The sequence below is a fragment of the Dromiciops gliroides genome, chromosome 5 (assembly GCF_019393635.1).
Source record: "Dromiciops gliroides isolate mDroGli1 chromosome 5, mDroGli1.pri, whole genome shotgun sequence".
Taxonomy (NCBI): Eukaryota; Metazoa; Chordata; class Mammalia; order Microbiotheria; family Microbiotheriidae; genus Dromiciops; species Dromiciops gliroides.
In genome coordinates, this window is record NC_057865.1 from 217,382,251 (window position 1) to 217,404,890 (window position 22,640).

General features: G+C 40.0%; 1 protein-coding gene across 1 annotated transcript; it reads left to right on the forward strand.

Annotated features, from left to right (window-relative positions):
- The first annotated feature begins 527 nt into the window (after positions 1–527).
- ATF1 (activating transcription factor 1) lies at positions 528–20,874 on the forward strand. Its single transcript, XM_043969278.1, has 7 exons — positions 528–848; positions 6,503–6,631; positions 12,480–12,580; positions 15,822–15,952; positions 17,577–17,759; positions 17,869–18,028; positions 19,367–20,874. Exons 2-7 carry the CDS (start codon positions 6,503–6,505, stop codon positions 19,509–19,511), a joined length of 849 nt encoding a protein of 282 aa, XP_043825213.1. The 5' UTR covers positions 528–848; the 3' UTR covers positions 19,512–20,874.
- Positions 20,875–22,640: the final 1,766 nt, after the last annotated feature.

Consider the following 22,640-nt stretch of genomic DNA (forward strand, 5'->3'; position numbering starts at 1 on the left):
CTGGTCTTAACCTCTCAGTGTCCCCAAGAAACCCTTACTTTAAAAGTTGCAGAAGCGAGTATGGATCCGCACGCATTAGCGGGAGTTCCCAACGAAATCACAGGCCGGCTTTAAAAGCAAACAAAAGACAAAGAGATCGAGGATCAAATTAGGCCGGGGAGGGCGGGGGGGGGGGGGAGAGGGTGGGGGGGGGAAAGGGTGGGGGGGGGGGGCGGGGAGGGAAGTAGGTGGGGGTTATCAACAGGAAGCGCCACCGAGGCGCCAACCGGGAGAGCTCAGCGCTGTCTGAAAAGGATGCAGAGCAGGCAGGAGGGATAAATACTTAGCTGGGAGGGGTGGGGGGTGGGGGGGAAGCGGTGTCAAGCCCGGAGCTCAAAGGCCATTGGCCAGAGCACCCTCCGCTCCGCCTTCCTCCGGATTTCTCCCGATTCAAGTGTGCTCCCACAGCCCGACGGCCGACGTCGACGTCACAGGTCACGAGGGCGGCGCACCGACGCCGGACGGCGGCTCGTACGGGGAAAGAATTTCGTCCCCTCCCCCCTCCTCCCGGCTCCCCCAGCCTTGGGCCCCGAGTGGACTATGCCGCCGTTGTCGGCGGCAGAAACGCTGTGGACACTTTGACGGCCACCGCAGCGGCGGCCCCTAGTTCTGATTCCGCTCCGCCTCTGCGCGGGGGAAGGCCGCCGGCGGGAGAAGGACAAGTGGACCGGCCCGGGCCGCCGACGGACGGACAGACGGACGGACGGACGGAAGGCGGGAGGTAGAGACCCAGGCTCGGAACTTGATTCTCGGGGGAGGGGAAGTTCCCGCCCAGGGAACCCGAACGGCGACGTCGGGAGTGGCCTCAGGTGAGTGACCCAGGCGGGGGAGGGCCGGGCCGGGTCGGGTCGGGCCGGGGGAGCCGCCTGCGCGCGCCCTAGCTGGCTGAGGGACGTGGGCGTCGGAGCGGGCGGAGCCCGGGGAAAGCAGGCGAGGGGACCGCGTCTGCCTAGGGTGACCCCTCCCCGCGGGGGCGGGATAGCCTGACCTTCCCCCCCCACCCCACGCCCTGCCGGCCCTCTGGCCCCGGGGTACCAGCTGACCCCCGCGGATTAGCCGCGCTTTCCGCCAGCCCGGGTTAGGAAGACCTAGTATATAGTGCTTCTAGGCTTGCAAGCACTTTACAAATGTTATCTCATTGATTCTCGCTGCAGTCCTGGGGCTGGGGCTTTGGCCATCGTTATACTTTACACTCGAGGAAACTGAGACAAGCCGAGGTGGGTTAAGGCACTTACCCAGGCTCACACGGTTGGGTGCCTGGGACTGGATTTGAACTCTGGTCTCCTCCTTCCCCTCCCTCCCGCCACCGTGCCACCTAGCGGCCCGGACTAGTTACGAGTCTGGTTTGCCCCAGGTGTTGGTGGGGGTCATGGCAATGATAGCTAGGATAATATATAGATATATAGTATTATATGTGTATGTATGTATTACTGCTATATAGTTTTCTGTATTATAGACAGTAACATGTAGATATTAACAGCTAGTATTTCCATAGTACTTTAAGGTTTGTAAAGCATTTCACCCATATCACATTTGATAATTCAATGCAACCCATTTTTATGCCCGTTTTTATCTACATGTCTATTGTAATAGCCCCCTTTTACCAATGAGGAAAGTGCGAGAACTTCACTTGGCCAGAGTCACAGAGCCTTGGAGGCAGGATTCGAATGCAACTCCGGGTTAAACTTGGCCATCCTTATGTTCCCTAAGTGATGGGACTTAACCCATAATTCGAAGTTGCCTGAACCCCGCGGTGCCAGGTTGCTATTGTATGAAATTAAAGATGATGAGGATGACTGTTGACGCTAAATAATAAATAACCTGAGAGACTATCTCTTTGAGGATAATGACTGAAATGCTTCTAAAAGCTAATGGATCTGTGATCTTATCCCTGGAGATACACCCCCCATTATGCAGATCAGATGACGCTCAAAATCCACACTGTGGAAATTTTGTCCTTGTCCCCTCCATAAATTCGCCAGTGGGAATTCTCCCAGATATCCTAGATAGGATAATTTTCCCCAAGTTCTGATCTTGCAGGGATGCTAATAGATGCCTATAGAGGAGTCTGAAGAAAGGTTTTGCTGACCTCATTGCCCCAGCTAAATGTAGTAATGATGTAGTAATATTTCGCAGCCATGTGACGCATATGCTGCCTAGTAGCTGGAGGTGCGTCTGTCACACTAGACTGGGACTGCTGGATTTGAGGTCATTGTTTTTCTCTTGGCTCTCATTCCAGCGCTGTCACTTGGGCAAGTCTGGGGAGTTGGAGTAGATGACTTATAAGCTTCCTTCCAGATTTAAATATATGCTTTTACTTTTTTTTTTACAGGGCTTCCCACAATTTATATATCTTCTTGTACTTTTAAAATACCAACTACTTTCAACACGAGTTTTCAGCATTCAGTAGTTTTCTTTACTTGCTTTTAACAATAATTGATGCCTGTGTTGTTAGGTTTTTATGTCATCATATTTCACGAGGGAAATGCGATTTGGAGACTTCAACTTTTTTCATTATTGTTTTATGGAATATGATTTGAGCAGTAGCAAAAAAAATTAACACCTATAATAACAATGGATGTGATAGTACTTAAGTAGTATTTAAGAAAATATTGGGTTTGCCAGTCAGTGCAACCCCTTTATTTTACTTATACTTGTAGATTAATGAAACCAATTACACCCTTTGGGTGTAATTCCAAATTGCTCTCCATAATGGTTGGATCAGTTCACAACTCTACCAAGAGTGTGTGTCCCAGTTTTCCCACACCCCCTCCGACATTTGTCATTTTCCTTTTCTGTCATATTAGCCAATCTGATAGGTGTGAGGTGGTACCTTAGTTGTTTTAATTTGCATTCCTCTAATCAATAGTGATTTCGAGCATTTTTCCAAATGACTGTAGATAGCTTTGATTTCTTCATCTGAAAACTGCCTGTATCCTTTGAGCATTTATCAGTTGAGGAATGACTTGTATCCTTATAAATTTGACTCGGTTTTCTATAAGTTTTGAGAAATTAGGCCTTTATCAGAGATACTTGCTGTAAAAATTGTTTCCCAGCTTTCTAGTTCTATTCTTCGTCAGTCATAAGTTCTTAATTGGCTAATCACCAATGTGCTACAAATTTTGTAAAAGTAGAAAAGGTAAATTTTGAAAAAAATGTAAGCTAATGATCTTGCCATCAAATTCCAGCAAAATTCTAAACTAAATTATTAAACTAGTGGTTTGTGAGTATTTAGGGATAGAAGTAGTAATTACTAGACTCCTGCATGAGTTTATTTAAAGTTTTGAGAATTTCAATTTTATGCCTCCTTCCCTTCCCCCTCCCTGAGGTATAACAATCAGATATAGGTTATACATGTGAAATTATATAAAACATTGCCGTATTAGGCATTTTGTATAAGAAAACTTTAATAAAAGAAAAAATGAAAGTGAAAAATAGCATGCTTCAGTCTGTGTTCAATCCATATCAGTTCTTTCTTTGGAGATGGATAGTATGTTTCATCAATAGACCTTTGGGATTGGTTTGGATCATTGTATTGTTGAGAATAGTTGTCATTCACAGTTCTTCATCAAACAATATTTCACAGTTGCACAAATTGTCTTTGTGTACAATGTTCTCTTGGTTCTGCTCACTTCACTATACATCAGTTCGTAACAAGTCTTTCCAGGCCTTTCTGAAGTCATCCTGCTTGTCATTTCTTATAGCACAATAATGTTCCATCAATAATTTGAAGCCATTTCCCAATTAATGGGCATTCCTTTGATTTCCAATGCTTAGCCACCACAAAAAGATCTGCTATAAATGTTTTTGTCCAAATAGGTGTTTTTCTCTTTTTGGGGTTATCTTTGGGATATAAACCTAAGCTGGATCAAAGGGTATGCATGGGGGCAGCTAGTTGATGCAGTGGGTAAAGCACCGACCTTGGATTCAGGAGGACCTGAGTTCAAATCCGGCCTCAGACACTTGACACTTAACCCTCATTGCCCCACCAAAAAAAACGAACAAATAAAGAGTTTCATAATGTTAAGGGCTAAAATTCTAGCTAAACTGTCTAAAATATCTAATGAGTGGTCGCCAATAAATTATAAGCTTTAGCAAGAGTTAGACTTTTAAGCATTTATTAAGGAGAATAAGAATTTGGTAAAGAGAGAGAAAGGCCTAGATTCCTATCTATTAAAGGGAGAGCACATTTCTAGCTCCACTCTCCACCAGAGTCCAAAGGAAAGATAATGAGAGCGAGCGCCAGTCTCTTCCTTCCTCCTCCCACTCGCCCGCGTCACTTCCTGACGCTTTCCAAATGTTACAATAAGACTAAAATATAATTATTGTTCAAATTCTTTATCAGAAGAGAGAAACTTTCTTTGACAAGAAGTATTAATGAGTGGGCAGCTAGGTGGCACGGTGGATAAAGCACTGGCCCTGGATTCAGGAGGACCTGAGTTCAAATCCGACCTCAGACACTTGATACTTGCTAGCTGTGTGACCCTAGGCAAGTCACTTAATCTTCATTCCCCCTCCCCCCCGAAAAAAGTTTTCATGAAAGGGAATTCGTATTTATGATGTGATGGTATAAACCTAACTAAATGCAAGCAATTTGCCACCAATTTTCTGTTATCTCCTGGAGCCTGAGCATTTGTTTGATGATTGATATTTCTTTAAGCCATGAGGATTACAAAAAAGTTTGCCATAGTCCTTGCCATAAAGCAGGCGTTCTTACACCTTCATGAATATTGGGTTTTTGTTTTGTTTTTAAATAATGCCAAAGAGACTACATCCCTGGCCCTCTCATTTTTTTCCTTGACAGTCCTATCAACTCCCAGGGCTTATATGGATGATATTAAAATCAGTATCTATAGTTGCTATGACTCCTATATCACAGTGCTCAACATAAAGCTGCCTGTGAGCATTTCCACCTGCATGTTCATTGCTCAACCTGTCCAAAATTGAACTTTATCCTCTTTCCCAAAAAACCAGGCCTGTGGCACCACCATTCTTCCAGTCATCGAGGCTCAAACCCTTGAGTCATCTTAGTATTTAGAAGAAATGGGGACCATAAATTGCTAATGAGTTGTGTGTGTTTATATTTCCATAGCATGTTCCTTTCTTTGCATTCTCAGGCCACTGCCTCACTTCCTCATACCTTGATTAGCCTCCTGTAGGCCTTTCTCTCTGTCTCTTCACTTTCTACTCTGTCCTATATACAGCTGCCTGATAATCTGATTAGCTTCAGTGTCTGGCCATTAATCATAGAATAAATTTCAGACTGGGGCAGCTAGGTGGTGCAGTGGATAAAGTACTGGCCCTGGAGTTGGGAGGACCTGAGTTCAAATGCGGCCTCAGACATTTGACACTCATTAGCTGTGTGACCCTCATTGCCATGCAAAAATAAATAAATAAATAAAACATAAAGCTCAGACTCCTAGGTGGCACTCAGGGTCTCACGGGCTAACTTCAAACTCACTTTCCAGGTTTCTGTTTTCCTTCACGAACTTTCTTTGTTCCAGCCAAACTGGACTATTTGCTCTTCCCTGAATTCACTCTATACCACCTCTGCCTTGGCTCTATAACTCTAGCAATGTCAAACATCATTATTCCAATGAGTTTAGTGAATGATTTGTTAGCTTTCCTCCCAGCTATGAAAAAAGAAAGGAAACCAAATATAGTGACCTGCTTAGTAGTGTATTCTATACCTGGAATGTACTGCTTCATTCTTTTTTTTTTTTTTTTTTTTGCGGGGCAATGGGGGTTAAGTGACTTGCCCAGGGTCACACAGCTAGTAAGTGTCAAGTGTCTGAGGCCGGATTTGAACTCAGGTCCTCCTGAATCCAGGGACAGTGCTTTATCCACTGCGCCACCTAGCTGCCCCCGTACTGCTTCATTCTTTGAGAGTCATTGATATGAAACCTTTCTTCATTTCTTTCCCCTTTTGAATCTTTCCTAGTACTTCGTGCTTCTCCTCATAATAATAATACCTAGTACATTTCTAATTTGGAATATAATCATTTATGTCCTTGTCTTAGCTCCCTCCTAGATTGTAAGTCACTTCAGTACAGAAGCTATACACCGTAGTCATCTTTATGTTATTGACACCATGCAGATCATGAAACCAAATGTGGTGTAGTGGAAATACTGGACTTGGAGGCAGAATACTGAAGTTCCAGTCTTGCCCTCTGACACTCTCTGTATAACCTTGGGAAAGTCACTTCAGTTCTCTGGACCTTACTGATACACAGGGAAGTCAGCTCCATGTGGTGATGAAATTCTGCTCAAATTGCTAAAGAAGGCAACATTCATCTTCCCTTTTAAAACTAGATTTGCTGTTTTCCAACCAAACCATTTCTAGCAGAAAAGTAACATGTAACAAGACCCAGATATATATTCATTCTTTCCTGTTAGAATTTTGCCTTTCTTCTATGTGTGGGCAAAATAAATATTTTGTTAATTGAATTTGTATTTTTTGTAGATGTCACTAAGAGGAGCTGCACCAATGACTGTTGTACATCTTTCTGGAGAACACATACAGAGTCAGGGGGTCATCCAGACTGCTCAGTCATCTTCAGTAATCCACCCCCCACAAGTACAGACAGTGCAGGTAACTGAAAACTTGGTCTGTGTGGTACAAAGTATGAATCGGTATGTTGTGAATTGTAGCTACCATTGTTTCTATTGCATTACAATTTTATAAATGGTATGATTCTTAGAACTTAGCATAACAATGGGGAAAGAAAATTCTTAACCATTATCTATTGCAAATCCACTTTAGATTTACTGTCTGCAAGGACAGGTGTGCTAAAATTTTAAGGGAAAAGATAGATCTTAAAAAGAAAAAAAGAGGGGCAGCTAGGTGGTGCAATGGATAAAGCTAGAGCACTGGCCCTGCAGTCAGGAGGACTTGAGTTCAAATCTGGCCTCAGACACTTGATGCTTACTAGCTGTGTGACCCTGGGCAAGTCACTTAACCCCAATTGCCTAACCAAAAAAAAAAGAAAAGAAAAGATAGATCTTGAGGGAGAGAAACTTGCAGATCCAGTAGTGGAAGGATTATTTTGGTAGGCAGAGGGGAGGCCTAGAGTAAAGTGGGAGGAAATGGGTAGCATGGGCATGTTTGAAGTTAAATAGCATTTGTTTCCTTCTCACTTTAGACTAATATCATACTTAGGTAAAAGAGGAAGTCATAGCTGTATACCATCTATCTAAGTTTATTGTCATAGAGGAGAGTGGGACTAGCTCAGTGAGGGGTTCTTTCTTGTCTAACTATAAATCAAAACTTGATGGCCAAGCAGGCAGGAAAGAAGCTGGTAGTAGACAAGTTAACCTTTCTAAGTATCCTTTCCTTTAGTGCCTTAGCTATGCTCGGCTCTTTGCTGGGATTCCAAAAATAGAGTAAATGCTACTGCAAGAAAACAACCAGTGCTCAGATGAGTCTATACTGAGGGCATATAGAATCAGTACAAAATCATTTGGGAATGAGGGTGAAGAGCACTAACAACTGGGGCAGTCAGGAAAGAGGCATCCCATAGGAGGGGGTTTGACATTAGGGAGTCAAAGGTGATGATGGAGAGAATATTCCAAGAATCATGTAGACCAGGCTGTGCAGAGGCATGGAGGGAAGAGATAGATGCCATATACAGGGAACAGCACATGGACTTATTTGACTGGAATTTAGAGAAAATAATGTTCAGTCAATTGGGAAAGGGAGATCGGACCCAGAGTAGGAGGGGTTTTGAATGCCATATAAGATGTTTATACTTTATCTTAGGGCCAATAGGGAACCACTGCAAATTCTTATTTAAGGAGAAGTGACATGGGTTAGATTTCTGTTTTAAGAGTATCACTTGGCAATTATGCAGGGGTGGATCGAGAAGCAAGAAACTGGAAGTGGAGAGGCCAGTTAAGATTGCCAAAAGTGCAGGCTTGAGGGGATGATGGCCTTAACTAGGGTAGTGTTTGTGAATAGAAGGCAGAGGAGAGAGCTGTGAGAGATGAGATGATGGAGAGTTAATAGGACTTAGAAATTGATTGATTATGAGGGATGAGGGAGAATAAAGAGTTGAGGATGATGCTGAGGTTACAAACTTGGGTGATGAGAAATACTCTGGTATAGTAGTATTCTTGTTTTTTGGTTTTTTTTTTAAGTGAGGCAATTGGGGTTAAGTGACTTGCCCAGGGTCACACAGCTAATAAGTGTTAAGTGTCTGAGCCTGGATTTGAACTCAGGTACTCCTGAATCCAGGGCCGATGCTCTATCCACTGCGCCACCTAGCTGCCCCTGCCCCAGTATTCTTGATAGAAATAGGAAAGAATTAAGGAGAGGGATGAATTTTATGAAGAAAATGATAAATTCTCTTTTGGGCATGTTGAGTTGGAGGTGAATGACATGCATGAATGAAAGAAAAAAATGAATCCTGTAACTGTATACCAGGCACTGTGCTAATCAAGACAAGCTCCAGGAATTCACTGCAATGTAAGAGCAGTTGGAAAGGCTCAGATACCCTAAGGGTACATGACATTGGTGTGGATGGCAAGCCCTCTATCCTCAGGATACGTCACAAGGTCAGATGGCAGTGTTCATAAATCTGCAAGGCAGGTGGCAAGGCCTGTTAACTAGTGTAGGGCCTGTTCCTTGTTCATCCAAACAATGTGAGCAGTTGTGTCCACTCAGCAGGATGAGGGGCTAGAAGGGACCATGCCCATCCCCATTGTGAATGAGGGAGGAGTCGGCCTAAAGGTTTGAGGAGAACCAGATTCTGGGTTTCTTCTTACAGGAGTAGCGGGGGGGGGGGGGGGGGGGGGGGGGGGGGGGGTGGGGGGGGGTGGATAATGATCCAGCCAGAAGGCAGGAAAGGGGAAATTTGTAAGAAGAGGAGGCAAGAAGCATATATTGTTTACAAAATGCCAAGTACTGTGCTGAGGGCTAGGGATGCAAATATAAGCAGAAAGACAGTGCCTGCCCTTGAGGAGCTTACAGTCTTGTGGGAAAAGACAACACACAGAAAGGGGAGATGAATAGGTGAAGGGACTTCTGGGGACAGTATTGGATTCCATGAAGTCAAAAGCAGAGCCAAGAGAGGAATGGAACTTGACATGCCTGATTCCTCCTCAAAATGAAGCACTGAGAGATCACTAATGGGAGAATGGCCCAGTATGGCAGAGGCATGGTGTAGGGTGAGATGGCAGCCCAGGGATGATGGCAAAGTCTGGAAAATCAGGAGCAGAAAGGTATGGGGAGAAGGCTACTCGTTCTGTCAGGTCCCTGAATGGACTTTGGTTTGCCTAGGATAGAAGATAAAGAAAGGGCCTCAGACAAATGGAGGGCTAGATATGTGAATTTGGGACACTTTGGCTAGAGGGATTAGTTGAATCTATGGGAGCTGATGAAATCACCAAGAGTGTATATTCAGAGGGAGTGAGACATTGATGATAATCTATCAAAGAGTGCAGGGACAAGAATCAAGAGTCTGGAGAACAGCACCTCTACCTCAAGAGCTCCAGAATCTTTTTTGTAAATCTTGCATTTTTGAAAGAATTCTTAGAATATAGTGGAACAGGGACCTAAGCTCTCATTCTGCTCCCTTAGTATAATTATTAAAGGAGAATGACTGTCTCAAGCAGTGCCCTTTTTTCCCTTTGCAGCTTGCTACCAATCTTCTGTGATTGTCCTTTTGTAGGTCTGTTCCAGATACACATGCTGTTGTACAAGTAAAATGTCTATCCAAATACATGTTATGTTGAAATCTGGGCTGTAGGGGCAGCTAGGTGCCACAGTGGATAAAGCACCGGCCCTGGATTCAGGAGGACCTGAGTTCAAATCCAACATCAGACACTTGACACTTACTAGCTGTGTGACTCTGGGCAAGTCACTTTACCCCAACTACCTCACCAAAAGAAGAAAAAAATCTGTGCTGTAAATATTATTCATCCATTTGACCTTTCCTGTGCGACTAGACATTCCAGACTCTTTTGAGGGATTAAACACTTCTTCCAAAAACCTCTGAAGTAAGCCATTTCCCAGTTGATAAATGATCAAAAGATATGAACAGTTTTCAGATGAAATAAAGCTATCTGTAGCCATATTTTTTTTTAAATGCCCTAACTCACTATTGATTAAAAAGATTCAAGTCAAAACAATTCTGGGATACTACCTCATACCTATTGGATTGGATTATAAGACAACAGAGGAAAATGACAAGTGTTGTAGAAGATATGGGGAAAATGAAACATTAATTCACTGGTGTTGGAGTTGTAAACTGATTCAAATATTCTGTAGAGCAATTTGGAACTATGGCCAAAGGGCTATAAAACCATGCATACTCTTTGGCCTAGTAATACCACTACTAGGTCAGTATCCAAAAAGAGATAGAAACAAAAAGTTAAAGGACCTATAAAAATATTTATGACAGCCCTTTTCTGGTGCAAAGAATTAGAAATTGAGATACCCATCAATTGGGGAATCGCTGAACAAATTGTGGGATGAGATTATGATGGAACAGTATTGTGCAATGAGAAATGATGAACAAGCAGGATGCTCTCAAAAAAACCTCAAAAGACTCACATGAGCTGATGCAAAGTGAAATGTACCCTATACAAAGTAACAGCAATATTGTAAGATGATCAGCAATGAATGACTTAGCTGTTCTCAGCAATACAATGGCCCAAGGCAACTCTGAAGGACTTTTGAAAAATTCTATTTTGAATACAGATTGAAGCATATTTTTAGTTTCTTTTCCTTAAGGTTTGGGTTTTTTTGTTTGTTTTTTTGGGGGGCCTGTTTTCTTTCACAAGCTGACCAGTGTGGAAATGTTTTGCATTTTGAATGTGCTGCTCATTTCTAAGCTCAGCATGTGCCAAGCTAAAATTTTTCTTTAAGGCAATGAGGGTTAAGTGACTTGCCCAGGGTCACACAGCTGGTAAGTGTCAAGTGCCTGAGGCTGGATTTGAACTCAGGTCCTCCTGAATCCAGGGCCGATGCTCTATCCACGGCACCTCCTAGCTGCCCCCCAAGCTAAATTTATGAGCTTTCCTCCAAAAGCTACCTGTCTCTCTTCCCAGTATACCAGCACCAGAGAAGGTGCTCTTCAAACATTGACCTCCTTGCTGTTCCCTAAAAAAAACCACATTGTTTCTGGGCATTTTCCCCTGCAATTGCCCTTAGTGTTTTTTCTTGCTTTCCATTCCCAGGTAATATTGCAACTTCTACAGGAATCCTTACCCTCCTCTCTAGTGCCTTACATTTATTTCCTTTTTATCCTTTCTATAGATTGTACATATTTGTTTGCATGTTGTTTCCTCATTAGATTGTGAGGTCCAAAAGGGTAGGGATCATCTTTTGCCTTTTAATTCCCATGATTATCACAGTGCCCAGCACACCTAATAGGTGTTTAATAAATGCGTATAGATTGACTGATCCCCTTCCTTTTATAACTGAAATTGCCCTATTTCACAAGTGAGAAGAGCTTAGAAGTTTAATTGATTGGATTATGCATAAATGATGGGAAGATATAGATGGAATTCTTATATTTGCCAGCAGGATTTAGTGCATAGAGCTGTTATTATGGTGCCTTCTTGTTTTGGTCTTAGAGGGAAATATTTATAAACTGCCATCACAGGGAGGCAATATGTTCTTAGTGGGTAACACGAGGGAAAAACTATTTAGGGAACTTCCCATTGAAGAATATTTGTTATTTTTAGGTAAGTTTAGAATAACATGCTATCCATCTCTGATTAGGAGTTATCTTAATATTGCTTAAACCAGTATGACATTTTAGAGTACAATCCCATTTCCGTTTGACATTTGAAAAGCACTTTTTCTAATTTACAATTATTGGCAACTATAAAACATTTTTGTTACATCTAGTTGCAAATACTTCATGAAGTCATTGATAGATGTTTTAATGATAAAAATATTTTGAAGGGGGCGGCTAGGTGGCACAGTGGATAAAGCACCAGCCCTGGATTCAGGAGCACCTGAGTTCAAATCCGGCCTCAGACACTTGACACTTACTAGCTGTGTGACCCTGGGCAAGTCACTTAACCCCCATTGCCCTGCAAAAAAACAAAAACAAAAAAAATATTTTGAGTAATATACATAAAATTTCAGAGGAGTAAAATGAGAATTGGTATAATTCCTGAGGTATAGTTTTGAGGAGACTTTCTTGCTTGTTTCTGATTCTGCTGCTTTTTTGAGATATATGTATGTGTTTGTCTATAATGTATATCTATAGACTTAGATATACATATATCTATATGTATATATATAGATTTCCTTAATTTGCTCTCCTGAATTAAACTGTCCTCAGATTGATAATCAGATTCATCCGTGTGAATGCATTTGAAGTTGTCTAATTATTCTGAATGTAATAGTATGAAAATTAGGTCTTAGAACCCTCTTGAATATTTTACCTGTCTTGTTCATTATCATGAAATAAAGTGTACTGTTTTAGGTATCATCCTGGTCAGAGAGTGAAGATTCTCAGGATTCATCTGATAGTATAGGCTCTTCACAGAAAGCTCGGGGGATTTTAGCACGGCGCCCATCTTACAAGTGAGTATTGCCTCATAAGTGTTTTCATTATTTTGTTCCAATGGTTGTATAGTGCTTTAGATGTGATGTAGGAGCTTGTGCTGTGAAAATTAGTGGAAAACAAATTATGTAAGATAATCACCACCATTAAAGCATTTTCTTTAAAATTTGCAGAAGAGCACTGTAAGAAAACTAGAAAGAATCACATGTGCAGCACAACTTGAAAGTTTCAAGTTGAATTAATTCCAAAACTAAAAAGAAAAGCAAGCTGTACATAGTAGAGATTTGCCCTTTCATGTACAGTCTTCTTTTTTTGTTTATGGAAAAGCCCATTGATTCAATATTTGTAATTTCAAAAATTTTTTAAACGATAATCACCAGGCAGTTAGGTGGCGAAGTGGATAAAGCACCGGCCCTGGGTTCAGGAGGACCTGAGTTCAAATCGGACCTCAGACACTTGACACTTACTAGCTGTATGACCCTGAGCAAGTCACTTAATCCTCATTGCCCCTGCAAAAATAAATAATAATCACCAAGTTTGACTCCAAAGAAGAGAGATGAAGGAAGAGGGAAACAAGCATTTATTTAAGCATCTATTGTGTGCCAGATACTGTGTTAAATGCTATGCTAATATGATCTCATTTGATTCTCACAACATCTCTGGGGGGGTAAGTGTTGTTGTCATCTTCATTTTACAGTTGAAGAAACTGAGGCAGACAGGCAACACAGATGACTCTGTCTGAGTCCAAGTTTGAACCAAGGTTGTCTTAACTTAGGCCAAGTGCTCTAAGATCCACTTTACTCCCTTCTTTGCAGAGGTGGGAGATTATACCCTGCAGATGATGACAGACTTTTTTTCCCTTTTATTTTTGTTTTAATGGATGCCTCACTGGAAGTAGGCAGGAGGTGAGAGGTGGGGGAGGCAGTCAATACACTAGGAAATCTAGGTGATGTAAAAACATCAGCAAAAATTATTTAAAATACAAAACTTAAAAAAGTCAGGACAGGGGGGCAGCTAGGCGGTGCAGTGGATAAAGCACTGGCCCTGGATTCAGGAGAACCTGAGTTCATATCTGGCCTCAAGCACTTTACACTTACTAGCTGTGTGACCCTGGGCAAGTCACTTAACCCTCATTGCCCAGCCTCCCCCCCCCCCCCCCCAAAAAAAAAAAGTCAGGACAAATCGATGGATAGACAGTTATACCATGGAGTGTGTACATTTGAATATTTTCATTATCTTCAGACATTAATCAAAATGCACTGGAAGTGAGGTGCATGTCAGAATGAGGAATAGAAAGGCCACTTCATTTCTAGTGAGGGAAAACTTCAATAGTGAGTTTCCAAGAACTTCTAAAATGAAATGTCAATAAAATGAACTTGTTTAGCATTAGAAATTAAAATGGTATTATTAAGGTCATTAGGCAATATCTTATGTTAATAAATTTAAGAGTATTGTTTGAGGATTATAAGTGCCTTGTGAAAATCTTCCAGGTGGATAATGGATTAGTAGTTGTGTTAATGTTTCTAGTTGTTTTTTGGTTGATTTATTTGGGGGGGCGGGGAGGAGTGAGAGTTAAGTGACTTGCCCAGGGTCACACAGCTAGTAAGTGTCAAGTGTCTGAGGCCTCATTTGAACTCAGGTCCTCCTGAAACCAGGGCTGGCGCTTTATCTACTGTGCCACCTAGCTGATCCTGTGGTTGATATTTAATTTTTTAAAAGCTGTTTCATCAAAGGTAATACCGAGTTTTCCTACTAATTCTACTGTTTTGGATGTGTGACAAATAGGAATGGGGAATGAATTTGGAATTGGCCCATATACACTTTTGTCTCACTGAATTAGATTATGAACTGAAAAAAGAAGCTACATTTTAATAAATGCACTAAGTAGTTTTTGTAGGATCAGAGAGAGGAGAAAGTTTTTTGGTTTTTGGTAAAAAGTAATTGAAGGAAATTGGGGCTATTATTTAACTTGGAAATGAGAATCTCTGTTGCCAGAAAAGAGTTAAAGGGTAGCATGTGGGACATGATAGCTATATTTGTTTTTGCTTTTTGGGTTTTGTTTTTTTTTTGCGGGGCAATGGGGGTTAAGTGACTTGCCCAGGGTCACACAGCTAGTAAGTGTCAAGTGTCTGAGGCCAGATTTGAACTCAGGTACTCCTGAATGCAGGGCCGGTGCTTTATCCGCTGCGCCACCTAGCCGCCCCCGATAGCTATCTTTAAATATTCGAGGTATTGGGGCAGCTAGGTGGCGCAGCGGATAAAGCACCGGCCCTGCATTCAGGAGTACCTGAGTTCAAATCTGGCCTCAGACACTTGACACTTACTAGCTGTGTGACCCTGGGCAAGTCACTTAACCCCAATTGCCACAACAACAAAAATAAGTCCTTGATTGATGTTTCATGAGGTTAATAGTTTGCATTTTTTTTGAGAATCATTTATTTATATCCTTTTAACCACATATCCATTGGGAATGGTGCTTGGTCATGAAGCTAGTCAGTGCCAAATGTCTGAGGCCAGATTTGAACTCAGGTCCTCCTGAATTCAGGGCCGGTACTTTATCCACTGAGCCACCTAGTTGCCCCAGTCTGAGCTTTATTCTATGGTTAATGACCAGACACTGAAACTGATCAGATTAATTAGGCAGCCATATGTAGAATAGAGTAGAAAGGGAAGAGATAGAGAGAAGGGCCTCCAGGAAATTATTCTAGTAATCAAGGTATCAAGAAGTGAAGCAGTGGCCCTGAGAATGCAAAGAAAGGGACAAGAGATGGAAATATAAATACACACAATTGATGAGCTGCGAGCTGAGCTGTGCAATACTATTCGAGCTGTTGGCTGCATTTCTAACATGCTAAACTGTTTTTCTGCTTTCCCAAAAGTTCTTTTTAAATAGGGTATACTTCCCCAGGTAGCTTTTATTTGTATCTCCAGCACTTAGTACAATACTTGGCATGTAGTAAATGCGTAATAAACTTTTTTTGTTCATTCATGTTCTTGGCTTTATCCAACCCCTTGTTTTTCAATTCAAGGAAGCTTATTTCATGTCTCTGATCAGTTAAAAATTTTTACAGATCTGAATAGTCTCATGAAAATGTTATTTAGGTAGACTGTGGTAAATTTTCAAACTGTACTAATAAAATTGTGTGAGGAGTTAGCTAGTTTTAATGAGCTTTTGCCAAGTAAAGGTGCTTATAAGTAAACCAGATTAGAATTTTGACTTTCATCAGTGGTGAGTGAATGGAATTCTTTTTTTTCCTACAGAAAAATCTTGAACGAACTTTCATCAGAAGACACCAGAGATAGGAAGGGAGACGGAGAAAATCCTGGAGTTTCAACAGTCACATCTATGTCTGTCCCAACTCCTATCTACCAGACTAGCACTGGACAATACAGTAAGTATATGAAGTTGTCATTCTTCCTTTGTTTTGGAAGAGAACCAATGAGTTGACTTGCATGTGAATTGGATTTAGTGAAAAGTTGGCTGCCTCACTCTCACTCTCTGAGTCATCGAACTCCAGACAAAAGTCAGGACAACTTGTAATGGTCTGAGATGCAAATGAAGTAGACATCTAGACTAGACCTTTTTGATTTGGGATAAATGTGTTTTATTTGGTACATGGTCTTAACTCTAATTATTGGACCTGAGGCATTTGATGCAACCAGAAGCCAAAGATCTGTATTAGAATATAGTAAAATGAGAAAATGAACCTTTAAAAATAGATTTATCAGCTTGGATTGAAGCCCTTTCTGTAACTGACTTCTTGTGGAACTGGATTGTTTCTGCTACTCAATTTTGGCAGGTTATTAACCACCCTGAATCTTAGAATTTTTTCAGGAGGATAATTTGTAATCAGCCACATGTATCTGCTGTGTGCAAAGTCCTGTGCTTTTCAGTGTTGTGGGGAAATAAAAACGCACTAACCGTAGGAAAATTTGCAGGGGAAATAGGACCAACCAAGATAACTGTATCAAAAGATAAGATAATGTAGATATCACCATCTGATATTATGTGACAAAATAATTAATTTTGTTTGCATTTATTTTGGAGACAAATATTTTATAATAGGTGCTCTTGATATTAATATTAATATCAATTAGCTAGTTAATAGTAATTATTAGTAGTAAAATAGCTGTTAATGAAGACACACCATTAGATTGGAAATAATCTACTACTTGGTCATTAATTCTCTGCTTGCTGGTCCTTAGGTCTGGTTATTAAAAGGTTTGATTATTAAGTCCACTAATGGACACAAACTGTAATGTATCCATGCATGCATGCTCACATATGTAAGTATGTACATAGAGAGCAAGAGTGTTTGTGCCCACCAGCCAGTGCTAGCTAAGTAGAAATGCTTGAGGGGTGCTGAGGTGAAGAGGAGAAGGAGGGAGGGATTAAAAAACACAATGGTAGAAATAGCCCATTAAATTTCCCATTCCCTTTGTGAAACTTGCAGGTTTTGCCTTTTGACACTGAGAAAGGAAATCAATAATGTTTAATGTTTTTCCCTTAAACTAACATATACCAAGCTATATTAAATGTATAAGTTCTGTTAATGAGTGGGGAAAAGGAGAGTTAACTTTCATTTTTCTTTAGCAGGTCAAATTTGGGAAGTAGGTTTGTTTTGTTTCATTTCTACCAACACCCATCCCCCCCACTAAAGGGGTGAAGAAGTTGAGCATTCATCAAAAGGGAGCTCCATGAAGCTTACATTTGGGCTAGAATCACTAATCATTACTAAGGAGAGATCCTTCTAGAACTCCTCTAGTGACTAGACAAGAACTATTTGTAGTTAACATCATCTGTATTCAAATATTCCTGTTAAGTATGAATGTGAAAATGGAAACATTTTGGGCTTAACTTGATCATTTTTCATAATATTGTAAAAATTACAAACTTTTGAGGCCAACCTGTAAGAATTATGAAATACTGGGATCTGGAATTAATGAGGTTTTACTGTATCGTAATATCAACTAGAAAAATTAAACTACTCTTTTATTTTCTCCTCCTAATTAAAGTTGCCATTGCTCCAAATGGAACATTACAACTGGCCAGTCCAAGCACCGATGGAGTGCAGGGGCTGCAGACATTAACAATGACAAATGCAGGCAACACTCAGCAAGGAACAACAATTCTTCAGTATGCACAGACGTCTGATGGACAGCAGATACTTGTCCCTAGCAACCAAGTGGTTGTACAAAGTAAGCATGTCCTATATTATCTGTATCTGTATCTATCTGTATCCTGTAGAACTACCTCCACATATCGTTGCATATCCTTTAATAAATACTACCTCTTCTGACCATACAGCTGCATCAGGAGATATGCAGACTTACCAGATTCGTGCCACACCAACAAATACTAACCTTCCCCAGACAGTAGTGATGACATCTCCTGTCGCTCTAACATCTCAGACAACCAAAACAGATGATCCACAGTTGAAAAGGGAAATAAGATTGATGAAAAATAGGTAAGTGCTATGAAATAATGTGTGATTGACCTTTAAGCAGACTTTTAAACTAACCCCAAACTGACATTGTGGCTGCATATTTGAGCAAAACTTTTTGGTCTCATGACCTCTTTATACTCTTAGATTATTGAAGATAACACAGAGCTTTGGTTTATATCTGTTGATATTTATCATATTAGAAATTAACATAAACTTTAAAATGTTTAATTAATTTTAAAATTGCAATAACTTACTACATGTTATATAAAGAAAATCTAGCCTCACCCAGATATGTACTTCAAATACAGCCTCAAACACTTGATACTTATTAGCTGTGTGACCTTGGGCAAGTCACTTAACCCTTTATTGCTCTGCAAAAAACCCCAGACAAAACAAAACAAAAAAACAAACTTGGTTTAGGGGCAGCTAGGTGGTGCATTGGATAGAGCACTGGCCCAGGATTCAGGAGTACCTGAGTTCAAATCCAGCCTCAGACACTTGACACTTACTAGCTGTGTGACCCTGGGCAAGTCACTTAACCCCAATTGCCTCACCAAAAAAAAACCACAAAAAAAAAATGTAATGTGCAGTCGCCTAATTCCTGTCCCAAGTGTAGGGAAAACTAACTAGGGTTTACTTATAAATTAGAAGCTTTAGCAACAGTTTTGGGCATTAAGCATTTATTAATGAAAAAGAACACCTGGCTCAGAAAGCCAAGAAAAATCTCTCTAGCCTAGGGTCCTCAATTCTTCCAACACTGGCCTGTGCTAGCAACAAACCGCTCCAGGATCCTTCTTCCTCGTATGGAGGAGAGGCAGGTCTTCCACCCTGCTTCAAGCTAATTGGCTAGCATCACCCAAATCCATTGGTTCACCGGACTTGTGAGTCCTCCTGTGTTGACATCAGAGTCTTCTGAGAACGACACCCTCTTGAGGGCCAGGCAGGTGTGATTTCAAGTGATTTAACTTTGACTGTGGTGATTAACGTACCTAATCTCAGTCAATCAAATCAATCCCCTCTGGTTTGGGGCCTTTGGGTGTTGGCAAAATCCATTATTTTCTCACACTCTACAATTTATTGTTGCTGGTGGACTTAGTTGGTGATGTTCTACAGCCACCTCATGCTTAACTTGTACCTTTCCATTTTCTGTTGGATAACCTACAACTTTAATTCTCTGAAGAATGTGATTATTATAGGACCTTGCAGTCATATAAAAAAGGTTGATGTTTAAAATAATGGGCCTTTGTTTCACAAAGGCAGTCCACACCATTACCTTATTTAATTTTAAGGCCTATCTCACTGTCCATAATGATTTACATGAAATTAATTTTAATTGGTTGTTTTTATATTTAATTATAGAGAAGCTGCTCGAGAATGCCGTAGAAAGAAAAAAGAATATGTTAAGTGTCTGGAAAATCGAGTTGCAGTCTTGGAAAATCAAAATAAAACTTTAATAGAAGAATTAAAAACTTTAAAAGATCTCTACTCCCATAAAAATGTCTAAAAAGAAGATGAACAAATTTTATGGACTTACCTAAAAAGTGAATGGATTTTCTTTTTATATGAAATTTTGTAAACTAAAGGTCAAAAATGAAACTTTTAAAACAAGAAGTTGCAACATAAAGACTAAAGATTTTATTTACAAGATGCTGGCGATAGTACCTAATGGAAATAGGAGGACTTCAAGCAAGCTCCTTGGCACAACTGGAACCTCTATTGGAATAAAACATCTAATCAACAGAGAACGTGAATTTTCAACAATTTTAATTTCCCACATGGTAGTTATCAGTTAAGTTTGCAACTGAGACAATTTATTAATGGAAGTTTGATGGTGTGTTTTTTTTTTAACCAACATTTTATTGGTATAGATTTTCATTACTTACTAGGTTCTGAAATTTGCTATTTTTAATTGTTTATGTAAATATTTTTGTCTGCCAATATTCTAAACTGAAGATTTAAAAGAAAACCTAATGCTTTGTAAAAAGTATAAATTATGTGTACTTTGCTCAACTATCAAGTCTTTAAAAATGATCTTTTTTAAAATGCAAGAGATTTAGCAAAAAAAACTAGGGCATAATCATTTTGCAGGTTTTGTCCTTCAAGATGTCCAAACCACATGAACTGAAAATGAAACTTTCAAAGAAGTATTCCAGTCATTTTATAGAAACATTTAGTAAACTAGATAGAACAGTATAAACATTTGAAAGGTTTTTCAAATGGCATTTTGTTTTTTGGGGTTTGGTAACTTTCTCTAAATGGATCATAATAAATCATGTGCTGATTCTATATGCAGCTGATAGCATTACTTATTCTACTGTGCTTTAATAGAAAGAAATGTTTACAAGCCCCTAAAATTATTTTAGAGGATTTTTTAAAAATCAGCTCAAGATACATACCAAAGTATTTTTCCAAGAGGGTTTTTCTAATCAAAATCTAATGTTGTGGGGCTTATCAGTTTAAAAATAATGCAATTTTAAAATAATTATTCATGTAGAAAATATTTTGAGGTAATAAATGGTACCTTTGTAAGAAAAAATGACTATTTTTATATAGTTAATCTTCATAAATTCTAAAGTTGTGTTTTTATGCTTATTTTATGTTTATACAGTTTTTAGTAAAGAAAAATAGATATTTTGTCTCAGATTATCATTTTTATATTTTGATGGGGAGTGAGGTTTTCTGAATTGTATTTGAATTATGTGCATTTCTGTATGATTATCTGAAATCCAAAACATGCTGTTAGTACATCAGTACTTCTGTAATCAAACTACTCATTTTTTAACTTACTACAGAAATATTGTCAGCTCCTAATATAACATGTATTGTTTTGTCTTATTCATGTAAAAATTAAATGGCATTTGAGATAATCAAGACTGTTGGATGTAAAAATACAACTTGGAAGAAAACATTTGAAACATGAATGAAAATCAGTTTCTTACTGCTTATGTTTTCACCAAAAGTCCTATCAGTTAATTGAAGTGCACCTTTTGTGCTAGGAACAAAACAAAAACTAATCAAGAATTACCTTGTGTTGTTAGAGTATTGAGACTAGAAGAAGAAAGGCAACTAGTGAGAAACAGATTTTAATGCACGATAGAGGAGCAAACACTGTTCTATGAGGCTTGAAGAAAGTCAAACTTAGGGGCAGCTAGGTGGCACAGTGGACAGAGCACCGGCCCTGGATTCAGGAGGACCTGAGTTCAAATCTGGCCTCAGACACAACACTTCTAGCTGTGTGACCCTGGGCAAGTCACTTAACCCCAATTGCCTCACCCCCCCCCCCAAAAAAAAGTCAAACTTAGCTGATCATATCAGTGAATTCTTCACGTACAAGTTGCTATTTGGGCTGCCTTTTGAAGAGTAAATAGGATCTCAGAGGGCAGAGGTTTGGGGGAAGGGATAGGAAATGGCATCTAATAAAAGTTACAGAGGTAAATAATGAAGAGTACATATGGGCCACTTTTAATCTGGTTTGAGTATATGAGAAGTAGGATGAAAAAGCTTGGATAGCACCGAATTGTGCCTGGCCTTGAATGCCAGGCAAAGCTATCAAAAAAGATTCTAAGGAGTTCTTATTTATTTACTTACTTTTTTTGCGGGGCAATGAGGTTTGTGACTTGCCCAAGGTCACACAGCTAGTAAGTGTCAAGTGTCTGAGACTGGATTTGAACTCAGGTCCTCCTGAATCAAGGGCCAGTGCTTTATCCACTGCGCCACCTAGCTGCCCCCTTTTAAGGAGTTCTTTATAAAAACTTAATCACTTTTTGAGCAAGAAATCTTGAGATTATTTTTTAAATAATAAATTGATGATACATTGATTTTTCTCGATTTTGTTACATTCAAGCAATGAAGTTTTAGGCTTCCTGTTATATTTGCTTTCTGTTACACTTTTAAGAATTCTCTGAGCTAGGGGCAGCTAGATGGTGCAGTGGATAGAGCACCGACCCTGGATTCAGGAGTACCTGAGTTCAAATCCAGGTTCAGATACTTAACACTTATTAGCTGTGTGACCCTGGGCAAGTCACTTAACCCCAATTGCCTCACCAAAAAATAATAATAATAATAATAATAATTCTCTGAACTGCCACAAATCCACTAAGTAATAACATAGGTCATTCATGAATATAAGCCAAATTGAAGTCAAGGCTTTACTATATAAATTATTGAAGCAATCCTGAACAAGCAAGTTACTTTGCAAAATTAATACATGTCAATGAATTTTACACAGATCTGCATAAGTCCTACATTGAAAGGACTTGCAAGGAATGTTTTGACTTTGTCACCCAAAGAGCTTTTTTGCAAGCATAACTTGCCACATGGTGTTCCACTATTTAAAAATCATTAGTAGAAGAGTTAACTTTTTTTTTTTTTTGTGAGGCAGTTGGGGTTAAGTGACTTGCCCAGGGTCACACAGCTAGTAAGTGTCAAGTATCTGAGGCTGGATTTGAACTCAGGTCCTCCTGAATCCAGGACTGGTGCTCTATCCATTGTGCCACCTAGCTGTCCCCAGAGTTACACATTTTTAGTATAGCTAACTGTAGGTCTATTGTTTGTTATAATTTGGTGCTTGTTTTCCTTTAGGAAGTGTTGCTCATCAGTACTTTCAGTAGTCAAAACTTTGACCAGTCAGACA